The sequence below is a fragment of the Rhagoletis pomonella genome, unplaced genomic scaffold (genome assembly GCF_013731165.1).
Source record: "Rhagoletis pomonella isolate Grant_MI unplaced genomic scaffold, Rhpom_1.0 Rhpom_scaffold_00005, whole genome shotgun sequence".
Classification (NCBI taxonomy): Eukaryota; Metazoa; Arthropoda; class Insecta; order Diptera; family Tephritidae; genus Rhagoletis; species Rhagoletis pomonella.
Window position 1 is genome coordinate 39,158,446 of NW_023458559.1, and position 13,113 is coordinate 39,171,558.

Here is a 13,113-nt window from a genome sequence, read left to right on the forward strand (position 1 = left end):
AAAAAAAACATGTATTTTACACTATAAATGGAATCTTTTAGCGCAGGTTTTACTTCAGGTTGCATTTATACATGGTTACATAGAACGTACATGCGCTCATAACCACCAGGGAATCAATATTCAGTGCATATACTAATGTAAATCAAAATTTCTACTGCACTTAGAATGAATGCGAGATGAAATGGTAAATTGTATACTCTTACAGTTTATCCCCAACGTCTAGAATGATTTGCCATTATTTTTCTTAGAACCATTGTTTCGGTTACTCTGATTAGTCTTCTTTCGGCGTTTCTCCGATGACCAGTCAATATCGTCCTCGTCATCCGTTCCAACAGTAGTCTGCAGATACGATGACGATGATGAGGAACTGGCGCTTGTACCCTCCTTAGTAGCTAAACGCCGACTGGCAATACGTGACGAATTACGTCCCATGCCCATGCATTTCTCCAAGTGTGGCGCAAAGCGGGACGCTGACACTGGCCTATCACAGTTGGGACAAGTGCAATCCATTAGTTTCTTAACTGATGAAATGCCGAAAATGTCATAGTTTGGCATATCGACGATGCGATAGGATGCATCCGTACCTTCTTCGGGAACACCATCGAGTGCTTCTAGATTACCAGTCTTATGTAAATGATGTACTTCCAGGAACACACCCACCACAGCATCGTCAAGCAGTGATTGATATAAATATAGTGCAGCCTCATCTAAACTTGTAGGATCTATAATAATGTCATGGAAGGCCTTCTGAATAGATGCCACAGTCATTTTATTGTTGCTGGCTGAGGATTTTCCCGATCCGGAAATATTTGTGTTTTTGTCGTTATTGGCTCCTATGTTGGATCCACTCAGACTTGGATTGGACGAAGAAGCCATAACGCCTTACGCTATGCAGCAATGCGCCGAGTCCTTTATTTTTTTGTTGACAAATGTCGGCTTTTTTACTTTTTCACAATTAAAACAATGGGCAGCAGCAAAATCACCTGTGTGCGTTGATTTATGGGACTTTATGAGGGGTTGGCGGATGCCAAAAAATTACTGTACGGGTTTCGCTGGCGTAAATTGAAAAAAATTAATGTTGTATTACCTATTACTAAACCGTTGGTATTCTAGACTTACGCCAAATTTTCCAAGGCTGATTTTTATTTATAAAATGAATTCATATACATTAAAAAATAAAAAAAGAGGCCTTATAAAAATTTACCAAAATCGACTGTGAATGATCAATTTAAATGACAGTCGAGCACACCTGACTGTTTGTTTGTTTACATCTTGAGCTGGAAGCGTACAAATTAAAGGAAATCGGGACAATTGTTTTTTAACCAAGAAATGCTACTTTAATTACTAATTGTATTAAATTCAAACATGTTACTCGACGAAAAGGCCCAAAAGTACAAATTACTCGCTGAAAAAGTTTATCACCGCTGCCAGGAATTACAAACTGAAAATGAGCGCTGTGTGCTCCGGTAGTTATTTAAAATATTCTATGTACATTTTTTATCAAAAGATTTTTTAATTTGCATCCTCCCTTTAGCATAAATACGGTTAAGAAGCTTCTTCGACGACGCACCCGCGATGTAGAGCTTTTGAAACGGCGCCTTGACAAGCACAATGACGTATGGCGGCAATTGCCAATGGTGGCACCACATCCAAAACGAAAAATCGAACAAAAGCGCGGTCCCAAGCCCAAACCCAAGATTCCCACAGAAGAGTCAACAGATGGCAAAGTTAAAAAGGTACGGAAGCAGCGCATGAAAAAGAACCTACTACCGCTGCAGCCAGGTTCCGTTGAAGGAACAATGCAACAACTGCCACAACAACAGCACTTCACCGAACAGCAGCAGCAGCAGTTGCTAATGCAACAACAATTCGTACATTTCAAACAAGATATTTGAGATGCAATGTTAAACTTTTAATTGAACAAGGCGTGAATTATCCTAAATATCTGTGTAATTTCTATTGATTTTTAAACTTATGAAGCAGATTTCATGTACAACACATTCGCCCAACATGGAGCATATGAAAATAAAGCGCGCAACATAAATGATATATAAAAACTGTTTTTCGTTAACCCCACTAATACCAGATTGAAAATCTTAAATCATAAATGCACCAAATCTATTCGGCTTGCCTCAATCGTGCCAGTCGCTGAGTTAGTTCGTCTTGCTCTTGTGAAACTTGTGTAGATGCACCAATAGTTGAACTCTGTACACCACTAGGTAATTCCATATTGAGCTCCAAGCTGCGCAAGTAGTATAAAAAAATATAAAAATATAAAATATCCAATTTTCAATTTCACATCCACCCACCCAGCTTCATCGGCCACTTGTTGTAATAAGTTGTCGACATCGCCTTGTGGCACCGACGTTGTAGTCGTATCAGACATGGTATTCTCCATTACCGAACTCTGTACATCTAAATCTTCAAATTGTTGTTCGAACTTCTCCATGAGCGAAGAGATTTTTTCTAAGTTCATACCTTTCATGGCAGCATCCATTGCTTTGACCACGCCAGCCATTGAGCTGGTAACTTTTCGTGTAGTCAACGCGGATTGTACCCGACTTGCAACTGCGTCTACACGTGCGCTCATACGTAAATAGTTAACAGCTTGATTTTTCTGTCTTATTGCATTTTCTGCATGAATACGCGCCACATCCATGTTACCCTTCTGTATGGCCTTCTTGGCTTTTGCCTTTTCAAGCTTCTCCTCTTTTTCGCATTTCTTTGAGTTGCGCTCCAGCTCTTTTACAGCAAATTTTAGATTGAAAAGATGTTCTAAAACGATTGACAATTGTAAATTGGATTGAATTTATTATAGTTATGCAGAAGTTGAAATTTTTCACTTACTTTCCATAGACGAAGTGGACATTTCGTTACCCAGTTTGGTGGCTTATATACAAAATGAAGAGTAGAGATAAGGCTGCACAAGATAAAGTATGGTTCGCTGTTTGCTGGGATGAAAATTTCAATTTTATTTTGCACAAATTGTTTAATTTCGCAGTAGTGATTCGTTTGTGGAATTTTAACTAATATGAATCATTATTTTAGTTGACAGCTGTTAGCTCATACCAAATATATAAGAAAGTGTCGCTCTATCGCGAAATCACCCTGCATTTTCAATTTGTTCACAGTAGACAATTTGGTTTTATTAAACCAGTTTTTACGGTTGCGCTTAACTGGAAAATATAAATAACTTTGACTGAAGAAAAGTACTGTTTGCTACAATTATTAAATAAATTAATATGGGCGTTTGTTTTAATTTTTTATTTTTTAATTATTTTTATATAATAAAATCCAGTCATCTGAACGACCCTGTGTCTGGAGTGTATTTGCTGGTTCCTTTTTTCCAAATCTACTTCCTTTTCCTTAGCTGAGATAGTTATTGTGAATGATTTATGTAGTAAATTTGTGCGCCGGCGGGAATAATGCTTTATTAAGAGTTTTTGCGAAGTTTTTAAAATTTATTTGTGGTAATTTAATAAATAATAATAGCGCATTCGTTTTCCGCGTAGTGTTTATTACACTATGGGTTTCCCCAATTCGAGTGTGTGTATAAGTGTGTAAGTATATTGGTTGTGTCAGCAGCAAAATTTTATTTTGTGGTTGTATTCTTTTGTGAAAACAACCGCCATCGATTTGCCAACAGTGATGGTACGTACTTTTTTGGAATAAAATAAAATTCCACTTTTCCAACGCTTTTAAAAATGTTTCCCCATAAAATTCCTTACAATTTGTATCAATAATTCCTTATAACAATGAAGGAAGACTGAAAAAAGTTTGACTATATAAAACACATAAAAAATGTTTAGAAAATTTATTATAATAAATATAATACATATGTTTACATATAATATACCGATGCAGAGTGTGTCGTGTGGAATAAGCAAGGGGAACAAAATTCATTCAAGGATTTCTAGAAAAGGCTATAATACTATCAATAAGGATATTCGCCAAGCTACTGTGGGGTGTGGCAGTGTTCAAAAATTAATTTATAATCTTACTGAAACTAAAAAATAGTTTAGTTGATTTTCTATAATTTTTGAAAAATCTTTCATTATGGAAGTGTGTGATTTTGTGCTAAATTTTAATAATGGATCATATTTCTAGTGGCCTTAATTACATCTACTCAATTAAACTAAACTGTGGATAATTTCTAAAACTGTTAAAATTGATTTCGAAAATTTTAAAAATTTATATGTATTTAATTTTTATTATTCTTTTCGCATTTGGTGGACCGAAAGTATCACCAGGCTAGATTTAAAATTATGCTTTTTTCCAAAGCAATAGAGTAAAAATATGTACTTTTTTATTTCAGAGTATATTTACTATATTAGAAGTTTAAAATTTTTCGAAGAATGGGTGAAGGGCGGCAAACGTAGTGGAAATTGTCACCTCTATGGCTTTCTTTAGCCAAAATTTAAGCTGCACGCTGTTACTAAAGCTGCTGAAAAAGGTATGAAGAGACAAGTGCTTTATAACTCATCGAAATAATAATAATAATAGATTGGCGCTTACACATATGTTAGTGTTTGGCCAAGCTTCTCGGCCGCTGTGGTGTTGTGGTAAGCAGTGCGCGCTTCCACTCCACAATGCCTGGGTTCAAACCCTGGTCAAAGCAACATCGCAAAAATATAGAAAAAAAGGTTTTTTCTTAACAGCGGTCGTCCCTCGGCAGGCAATGGCAAACCTCCGAGTGTATTTCTGCCATGAAAAACAGCTTCTCGTAAAAATAACTCGTCGAAAACAGCTAGTTATTATCCGACTTCCAAAAAAGGACGAGGTTATCAGTTCGTCGTTCTACTTTACTTTAATATTCGGTTTTATCAAGTGAACGCCCAAATAGCAACTGAGGCCACAAAAATCGGATTTTGCCAGAGTTAATGAAATATCAAAAGGAGTGTGACATTGAAGAAACTTAAGGCTGGTTTTCACTATGTCATATTTTGACATCAAAATTTGTCGACATATTTTGACACAAGTTTATCTCTTTCATCCGCACCTTCGCTGATGATATTATGGGCCAAAAGCGAACATATAGCTGGTATAGCAGCGCCTGCATACGACTGAAGACCTATCCTGATCTAACTTAGTCGATATACCGTTTTCTAATCGCATGTGACAATGTGTTTTCATTTATTTGACGACATATGTCATTGAATTTGACATAGTGAAAATAAGGCTTTACCCTCAAAAAGTGTACAATGCCGCAAATTTGCCAAAATTTATGAAAATGTACAAAGTTAACACGCGTCAGTAAATATTAGCTGTCGACGCTAGTTTGAAAAAAAAAGTATATGAAGTTGTTTTCATTGTAACAGCATGCTGAAAACAATGGAGAAGGTCATAGATAGTGAAACTATATCTAACGCTATGAAAGTGTCCCCCAACATGCGTATAGGGTGGGAAGATCCACGGACACTGCTCTGTACGTACTGAGTAGAGTGATAGAGGGAGCCCTTGAGTGTGAAGAGACTGTGCTATGCGCCTTCCTCGATAGCCAAAGAAAAGTTCGAGAGTACCTTTTGTGACGTAGTACAAAGAGGTCTTCGCTTAATGCAGAGTTGGTGTGCCAGAGTTAGAGTCCGGCCAAAAGAACCGGCATCGGCCGTTTTTGGTTATGTTTTTCTTTTGTTATTATAAGAGTTTATAGAAGCATTTGTTCTTGAAACAAATTTATATTCAGGATTTAACAAGCCGACTCTTTGCCGAATGAATCCTGAATATAAATTCATTTCAAGAAGAAATCGACTGCTGAGTGGATGATCGACCTATCTCGGCAGCCAGTTCGAAAAGGCCTTCTCTTTTCAAGAACGCTCTATTTCAGAATTTGGTGAAGAACGCCCTATTCCAGAATTCGTTTGAAAAACGCCCTATCTCTGCCGCCGACTCATAAACGCCCTATCTCATCACATTTTCAATATATGTATGTATGTATTTTGAAGTGAGATAGGGAGTTTTTGAACCGAATTCTGATATAGGGCGTTCTTCAACCAAATTCTGGGTTAGGACGTTTTTCAATAAAATTCTGAAATAGGGCATTCTTGAAAAGTTTCATGAAGTAGAGCGAACGTCCAATGTCGATTCTTTTGGACGATACCAGCCTCGACAACGGCCAATTAATCGGTCGGACTCTAGCCAGAGTGGGATTCAATACTAATCCCTCTAAGACAGTCATCGTACTCGTCACTAGGAAGATGAACCTTCCAGGTAAGAGGAAAATAACCTTGAAAGAGGTTGCAGTTAAGGTCACTGCCGAGGTTAAGTATCTGGGTCTAATCATGGATTATAAGCTTCTGTGGAAATCCGACGTCAACGGGACCACATGAAAGGCTATGAGGGCAATAATGGAGTGCGGGCGTTTACCAGGCAAGCCTTGGGATTGCAGCCGAAAGATCCTTAAATGGATGTACCCCATGATAGTACGACCAATGGTGACCTGTGAGGCGGTGACTTGGGTTTCAAGAACTGCCTTGGCCACGGTTTGATAATCTCTCATTAAACTGCAACGCCTAGCTTGTGTATGTATTACGGGAGCAATACGCACATGCCCGACGATAGCACTAGACGTAGTTATTGAGTTGAGACATCACCATAGAGCAGGCCGCCAGACGTACTGTCCTTACTAATCCTTAGCGACAGTCAGGCAGCACTTAAGACATTTCCATCATTTGAGATAAAATCATCCTTAGGTCTTAAGTGCGTTAAGAACCTTAACACTCTTGTGGAGTTCAACAACATTCAGCTACTGTGGCTGCCAGGTTACAAGGCTCTAAGAAAGTTTTATTATATGGCAATGGAGAAGAATTTCATAAATTACATAAAGCAAATTTTTGCACATGCAGCAGTTAATAGCGTGAATTTAGGCGCACCCAAACAGATTATTTAGACCTTAAGCAATGTAATAAGCCTTTTAGCTTTGTACAAATTAGAAGCATTGAAGTAGAAACTCCGTCTTTGCTAAAATAAAACGGCATTACTTTGCGAGCCGCTGCGAAGATTTGACGATTTGTTTTTTTTTCGTAAAATTGTTACGTTTTCAGGACTGATACATATATGGTTTGGGTTCAATAAAATCTTGAATGATAAAGTTTTAATGATGCAATTCCAAATTGAACAAAAACATACTTCCACATCATCTTCAGTGAGATTCTGCCATTACAAGACTCGCTTACCCATCCTACTACTCTATAAATTAAGCATATTTCATACTTTTTGCTACGCTTTCACACACGCGTAGCATAACTCTGGCATAACATACTGTAGATTACTTCCGCCTGATATATGCCGCAGAACAAAGCAAATTTTCGAACGAGAAAAAAGCGTGAATGCAACAAAAAGAAAGAAACAAATTTACTTTAAATTTTAATCATGATATGAAGCGAATCTACTTTCAAGTACACGTTGTGAATGCAGTGAGGCGAAAATTCGAAGGAGTTCTACATAGTAAGTAGTCTATGACAATGCAACAAATAATGACAAAGACAATGATGATTGAAATATAAGGAAGGCACAAAAACAACAATAACATACAATTATAAGGCAACCATGAGGAACGTCAAGTTTGAGTACAGCATAACAAAAGATTGGCATTAAGGCAGCATAAAGGCTTTGTAACAAACTTTTACATATGTATGTATGTATATTCACATACTCACAAATATAGTGAGTATGCACATATGTAAGTATTTGCATATATGTATGAAGTTGATCCATAGTATTTGCCTATCGTAAAAAGTCCCAAAAAGGAGGTGAAAGTGTTGCCATCGAAATGTAACAGACAATTTTATACCCAGCACATTAACTAAGTCAATTACATTGAAAAACATAAACGATCCACCACAAATCTCATTCAATAAAAAAATCCGAATGCGCCATTTCGTCAGGGAAATCAAATATGCTAAGCTGGACTGTTTGCAGAAATTCACCAGATGCATTAGTGCGTCATCCAATTCTATGAAAATCTGGGCCGACATAAAAAAGCTTACTGGATTGCCTTCCAATTGTCTCATAAAATCCGGTAAATCGCCTTGCGTAATGCAAAAGCGCACCCATTTTGACTCTAGCACAGATGAACTACATTCATAGTTTTTTTTCAAAAATTAAGTTAAATTACAAAAACGAAAAGAAAAATATATTCCGCCGCTACGGGACTCAAACCCGAATCTTACGAATAGCAGGCCAGTGCCTAGCTCACTCCGCCCTTGCGGCTGTGGCAGCGACGTGAGATAAATGGTATATATGTGCTTTCTCTTAAAATAGCTTTTCACCACAAGTGTTCAATGATAGAGCTTTTTGCTAAGACTTTTGTACTAGCAGGCGCTATCACAGACCCTCACTCTCGATCGATTAAACTTACGCTCTTTGGGATGTTCATTTTATCGATAACTTTAACTAGCACATACTCTGTTATTAAGCTACAAAGCTGTATAATGCACCACTTGAAGGGGAAGACCATGTCTCGGGGGGAATGCTCAAGTCGCAGAACCGCCGACCGTGTTTGGCGTTCCGCACTGAAGAGGTGCCTGAAGAGGATTATTTTGCGGCAGTGCGAAAAAATTAAATGACCCAACTGAGAAAAATAAAAAGAATCTGTCTACAGTGGAAAGTTAACTCACATTCCGTAGTAGTCGATTTTTTTGTGGATAACTTTTCGAGATATTTTCAGTTTACCTTTATTCAGCTTAAAAAAAAGAGTAGTTCCACTTAATCACGTACCAAATGAGCAATCGTAATACGTAAAATACAGCAGATGAAAGCTAATGAAATTCTCCGTAAACCGTATATACATCATGTTTTATTTTGTATGAAAGCCTGTTCCTTTACAAAGCATTGAAGCTACCATGAAGGAAATCGATGGATAAATAAGAAAGGAAGGAGTGGTCAAACGAAAATGCGCAAGGAATGCAAAAGAGTGTTACTCAGGTGTACATGGTGTATGAGTAACATTCTTTCCTGCTCATTGACTTTCATTTTAGCCCAGTAAAATTAGATAAATTTGGTAGGAAAATTGCAAAAAATCTGTAACAGCGATTTTTTGATGCAGTTTATTACTTCTATTTGACACGTATGTATATCATGGATCCACAGTCTTGCCCCTAAATTTCATTCGGAAATATACCGTCATCTTGGATTTAAGGTTTTTTTTTGGTTTCTTGGGATTTGCAAACTTATTTTGCAATTTTCGTAAAAAATGGTAAAATACAACTATGTAGAGAATTTAATTTCCCATATTTGTTATACAGAAGGGGTTTTAAACATAGCATTTTTATTGTAAAAAATTTGCAAAAACTGCGCACCTCGTGCATCGTTATGTTTATCGCATTCCCGGCCGTGATCTAAGCGTAGAACAAAAAAAAAAAAAAAAAAATTAGGTACAAAAGTTGTGGAGACAATGTCAATTTTTCTCGCAGTTTTTGAAAATTTTTTACAATAACAAATGTGTTAAATTAAGTTATCACGACTCTACGGTTTCACTAATTCTAAACATTTTTGTGATTTTCGTGATACAATTTTGTGACGCTCTCGCCACTTTTGAGGTTTTTCGTGGCTGTTGCGAACCCCAGGGCTATTTTCTTGATTTTCTCGGAACTTTTCGAAGTTTTTCTGTTTTCGTATTTTATTCGAGATTTTCAAGTCTCTCGGGTTTTCTTAAGACGTTGCTTTTTTCCGAATTTTTAATCATATTGGAATATTTTCGTACTATCTGGATAATTTTGGGATTTTATTCGGTACCTTTCTAAACTTTGAAGTTTTAAATGTTTTTTACCTTACACAAGATCATGTAAGATTTTTTCTAGACTTTTCGGAATGTTTTTGGAATTTTTGAATTTATTTCCGCGAATGTTGTACTTCTTTATATTTTTTTCTGAAAAATTTCTCAAATTCTCGAAATAGCCTTTAAGAAGGTTTTGTGTTTAACCATTTTTTTTACGAAAAATACAAAATAAGCGTGCAAATCGCAAAAAACCCACAAAAATTTAAATCCAAGAATAATATGTAGATTGGCGCTTAAACATTTGTTAGTGTTTGGCCGAGCTTCTAGTCCAATTTGTGACGCTATATTGTGCTATCTACTACACCACAGCAGTCGCATCAGGCGAAAAAAAACCAAACTTGTGAACCAGTGAAATTAAATATTAAAAAAAAGCATAAAAAATAAACAGTTCCAGCCTGAGCATATTCTAATCCGTGAAAATGAATAGGAATGAAATAGATATATATATTTGCACATTTATGCTTATATATGTAAGTACAATCAGTAAGTAACCAGTAACTTAACTTCATTCCACCTTAATTCATGAATAAACAATGAATTCATTTCTTTTTACCACGCGCGAGCCAAACTTTTGTTTTCGAAAATACATTTTAATTTATTTACGTTACAAATTTACCATCAAAACTTTTATTTCGCCCTCAACTTTTTGCAATGATTGCCTGTACTTAACTTCTGTGCTGTACAAATAATGGACCTATGCAAATTTGACGATTTTTCACTCAGATACATTGTTTCATTTTTCTTTTCTCCAGCGGAAAGGTATTATTATGGAGATATGCCTACATAATAAGTCTGCGATATTAATTACTCACAAAAAAAAAAAATCAAGAAAAAATTGATTGCTCTGCTGTACAAAGGTTGCGAGTTCGAAAACACAAATACAGACAGTGTAATATTTCGCTTGTGAAATGTAACGTAAATGAACTTGTAAAAACTTTTTCCAGCGCATTTTGAATTTTAATGAAATTAAAGAGAGCCACGGAAAAAAATTATAAATTTGTTTTTAAAAAAAGGTGGAGGAATTAATTTTTTTACGTAGTGTGGCACTTCTCTAAACGATTAGTGAATTGTGGCTGGAGGAAAAAAGCAAAGCAAATAATACAGTGCGTATGAGTAACATTTTTTAAAATCCAATGAAAGATGTGTAAAATTTATAGGTATAACGAATGCATTTGAATCATCCGTAGTTTTAGGAACTGTAAAAAATATTGGCTCTTTTAGCGCTTAAATAAAACATAAAAATTGCTTAGTAGTTTCTTTGTAGTTTTGTTGAGAATATCTTTAGGCATTGACTGGGGATTTTCGAATTTAATAAGGCTTTACCGGATCGTTTGGGACTTTTTGGACCCTTGCGGAATGATTTGGGCCTTTTCGGGATATTTTAGTGATTTTTAGTGGAATTTTCTGAATAACTTTTCAAAATTTGTTTCGAAAATTTTTGGCATATTATTGAAATTTTTTCAGAACTTTTGGTAATGTCTTTGGAACTTTTTGATACTTCTGCAGGATTTATTTCAGTTTTGGGATTTTTTGAAATCTTTTGCAATGATTTGGGAGTTTTTGGGATATTTTGGTTATTTTTTGTGGAATTTTAATTTTTTTTTGTAGCAGAATATAAGTATTCAAACAGTGACTTAATCTCTCATATATATATTAGTGGTGTAACTTGGCAACCCTTACTAACTAATTAAATCCGTTTTAAAAATTTTTTCGAAATATTTTGAGAACTTTCGAGAGTTATTGAAAAATTTTCAAGATTTCTTGTTTGAGAATTTTCGATATTTTTTCTGGTTGTTGTCGGAACGTTTTGAGACTTTTCGATACTTGATACTTGAGATACTTTCTAATATTTTCTGAAATCTTTATTAGAGCTTCGACTTTTCAGCTATTTTGTAGGTTCTTAGGAGCTTCTTGAGACTTTCTTCGAGTAATTTTTTGTTTTTTTTTTTAGTATTTTTCCGCATTTTTTTTCCGGTTTTTTTTTGGTAAATATTCTGATATATTTTTTGAGGCCCTTTGCGAGTATTGGGATTTTTTGGAATATTCTGTTGATTTATTCGGAACTTTCGATATGTTTGAGGAATTTTTTCTGAACCTACCGCATTTTTCAATATTCCTTTGCGAGTTTCCGTATTTCCCCTCTAAGTTGCTCGGAAATATTCGCGGTCTTCCGGGTTGTGTTTCGTGATTTCTATGTTTTCTCGCTTTTTGCCAATTTTTCGGAATGTTTTAGGAGTTTTCGGATTTGCCAGAATATTTTTATGATTGCAGCATTTCTAGGACTTGTCAGAATATTTTTGGGCTTTCGAGATTTGTTGAAAAAATTTTTGGATGTTTCGACTTTTTTCGCCTATTTTTTGTTACTTATTTGCGACTTTTCGGATTATATAAAATTTTTTTGTATTTTTCTTGGGCCTTTCCAAGACTTGTTCACGATAAAATTTTGTGACTCTTTCGCCCCTTTTGAGGTTTTTCGTGGCTGTTGTGAACCCTAGGGCTATTTTCTTGATTTTTCTCGGAACTTTCAAAGACTTTCTGTCTTCGTATTTTATTCGAGATTTCTAAGTTCCTCGGGTTTTCTTAAGCCTTTGCTTCCTTTCCGAATTTTCAATCATATTGGGATATTTTCGGCCTATCTGGGTAATTTTGGGTTGGGTTTTTCGGTACCTTTCCAAATTTCTGTTGAAGTTTTAAATTTTTGTTTACCTTATGAAAGATCATGCAAGATTTTCTTAGACTTTTCGGGATGTTTTTGGTATTTTTGAATCCATTTTCGCGAATGTTTAGGTTTCTTTTTATTTTTTTCCGAAAAATTTCGCTAATTCTCAAAATAAGTTCCCTTAAGAAGGTAGGATTGATGTTCAACGCAATAACATCCCTTATACTCACATCTATGCAAGAATGTACATAACCTCAAAAATTTCAAATTTTGAGTTGTGACTCTTTTGAAGACGGTGGTCGATATATGAACCCTAATTTGCTTTGCTATAAGCATTATGGAAATTATGGGCCTTATTATTGACCATTTAAGGTTGAGAGCTGCCTATCGAAAACCTTGATAACAACAATGCATACATCTAATTAATCATACCATTTCCATACATGCAGATGTACATACATAACTGCATACTACATCTCTGCCTTGATACATCAATCTGAACGCATACACACACACACACACACCATAGCGTAAACATGAAAATTAAATGTCAACTCATTGACAGTGTTGCCAGAGAAAGTCACCTAAACATTTTAATTTTTTCCAAAAAAATCTTCATAATAAGATTTTAAAGCTTAAAAAATTTTTTTTCGATCCCAAAATATCTTTATTGTTCGAT

At 35.5% G+C, this 13,113-nt stretch overlaps 3 protein-coding genes across 3 annotated transcripts; 1 reads left to right on the forward strand and 2 right to left on the reverse strand.

Annotated features, from left to right (window-relative positions):
- Positions 1-17: 17 nt before the first annotated feature.
- Positions 18-1,043, reverse strand: LOC118738920 (SAGA-associated factor 11 homolog). The gene has a single exon (XM_036469971.1). The coding sequence runs from the start codon at positions 874-876 to the stop codon at positions 220-222; it is 657 nt and encodes a 218-aa protein (XP_036325864.1). The 5' UTR covers positions 877-1,043; the 3' UTR covers positions 18-219.
- Positions 1,044-1,282: 239 nt separating this feature from the next.
- On the forward strand, positions 1,283-2,097 carry LOC118738927. The gene is made up of 2 exons (XM_036469978.1): positions 1,283-1,466; positions 1,535-2,097. Exons 1-2 carry the CDS (start codon positions 1,366-1,368, stop codon positions 1,893-1,895), a joined length of 462 nt encoding a protein of 153 aa, XP_036325871.1. The 5' UTR covers positions 1,283-1,365; the 3' UTR covers positions 1,896-2,097.
- LOC118738923 (charged multivesicular body protein 1b-like) lies at positions 1,891-3,060 on the reverse strand. The gene is made up of 3 exons (XM_036469975.1): positions 2,848-3,060; positions 2,310-2,775; positions 1,891-2,242 (listed from the first exon to the last, which is right to left on the reverse strand). The coding sequence occupies exons 1-3, from the start codon at positions 2,867-2,869 to the stop codon at positions 2,119-2,121; spliced, it is 612 nt and encodes a 203-aa protein (XP_036325868.1). The 5' UTR covers positions 2,870-3,060; the 3' UTR covers positions 1,891-2,118.
- Positions 3,061-13,113: the final 10,053 nt, after the last annotated feature.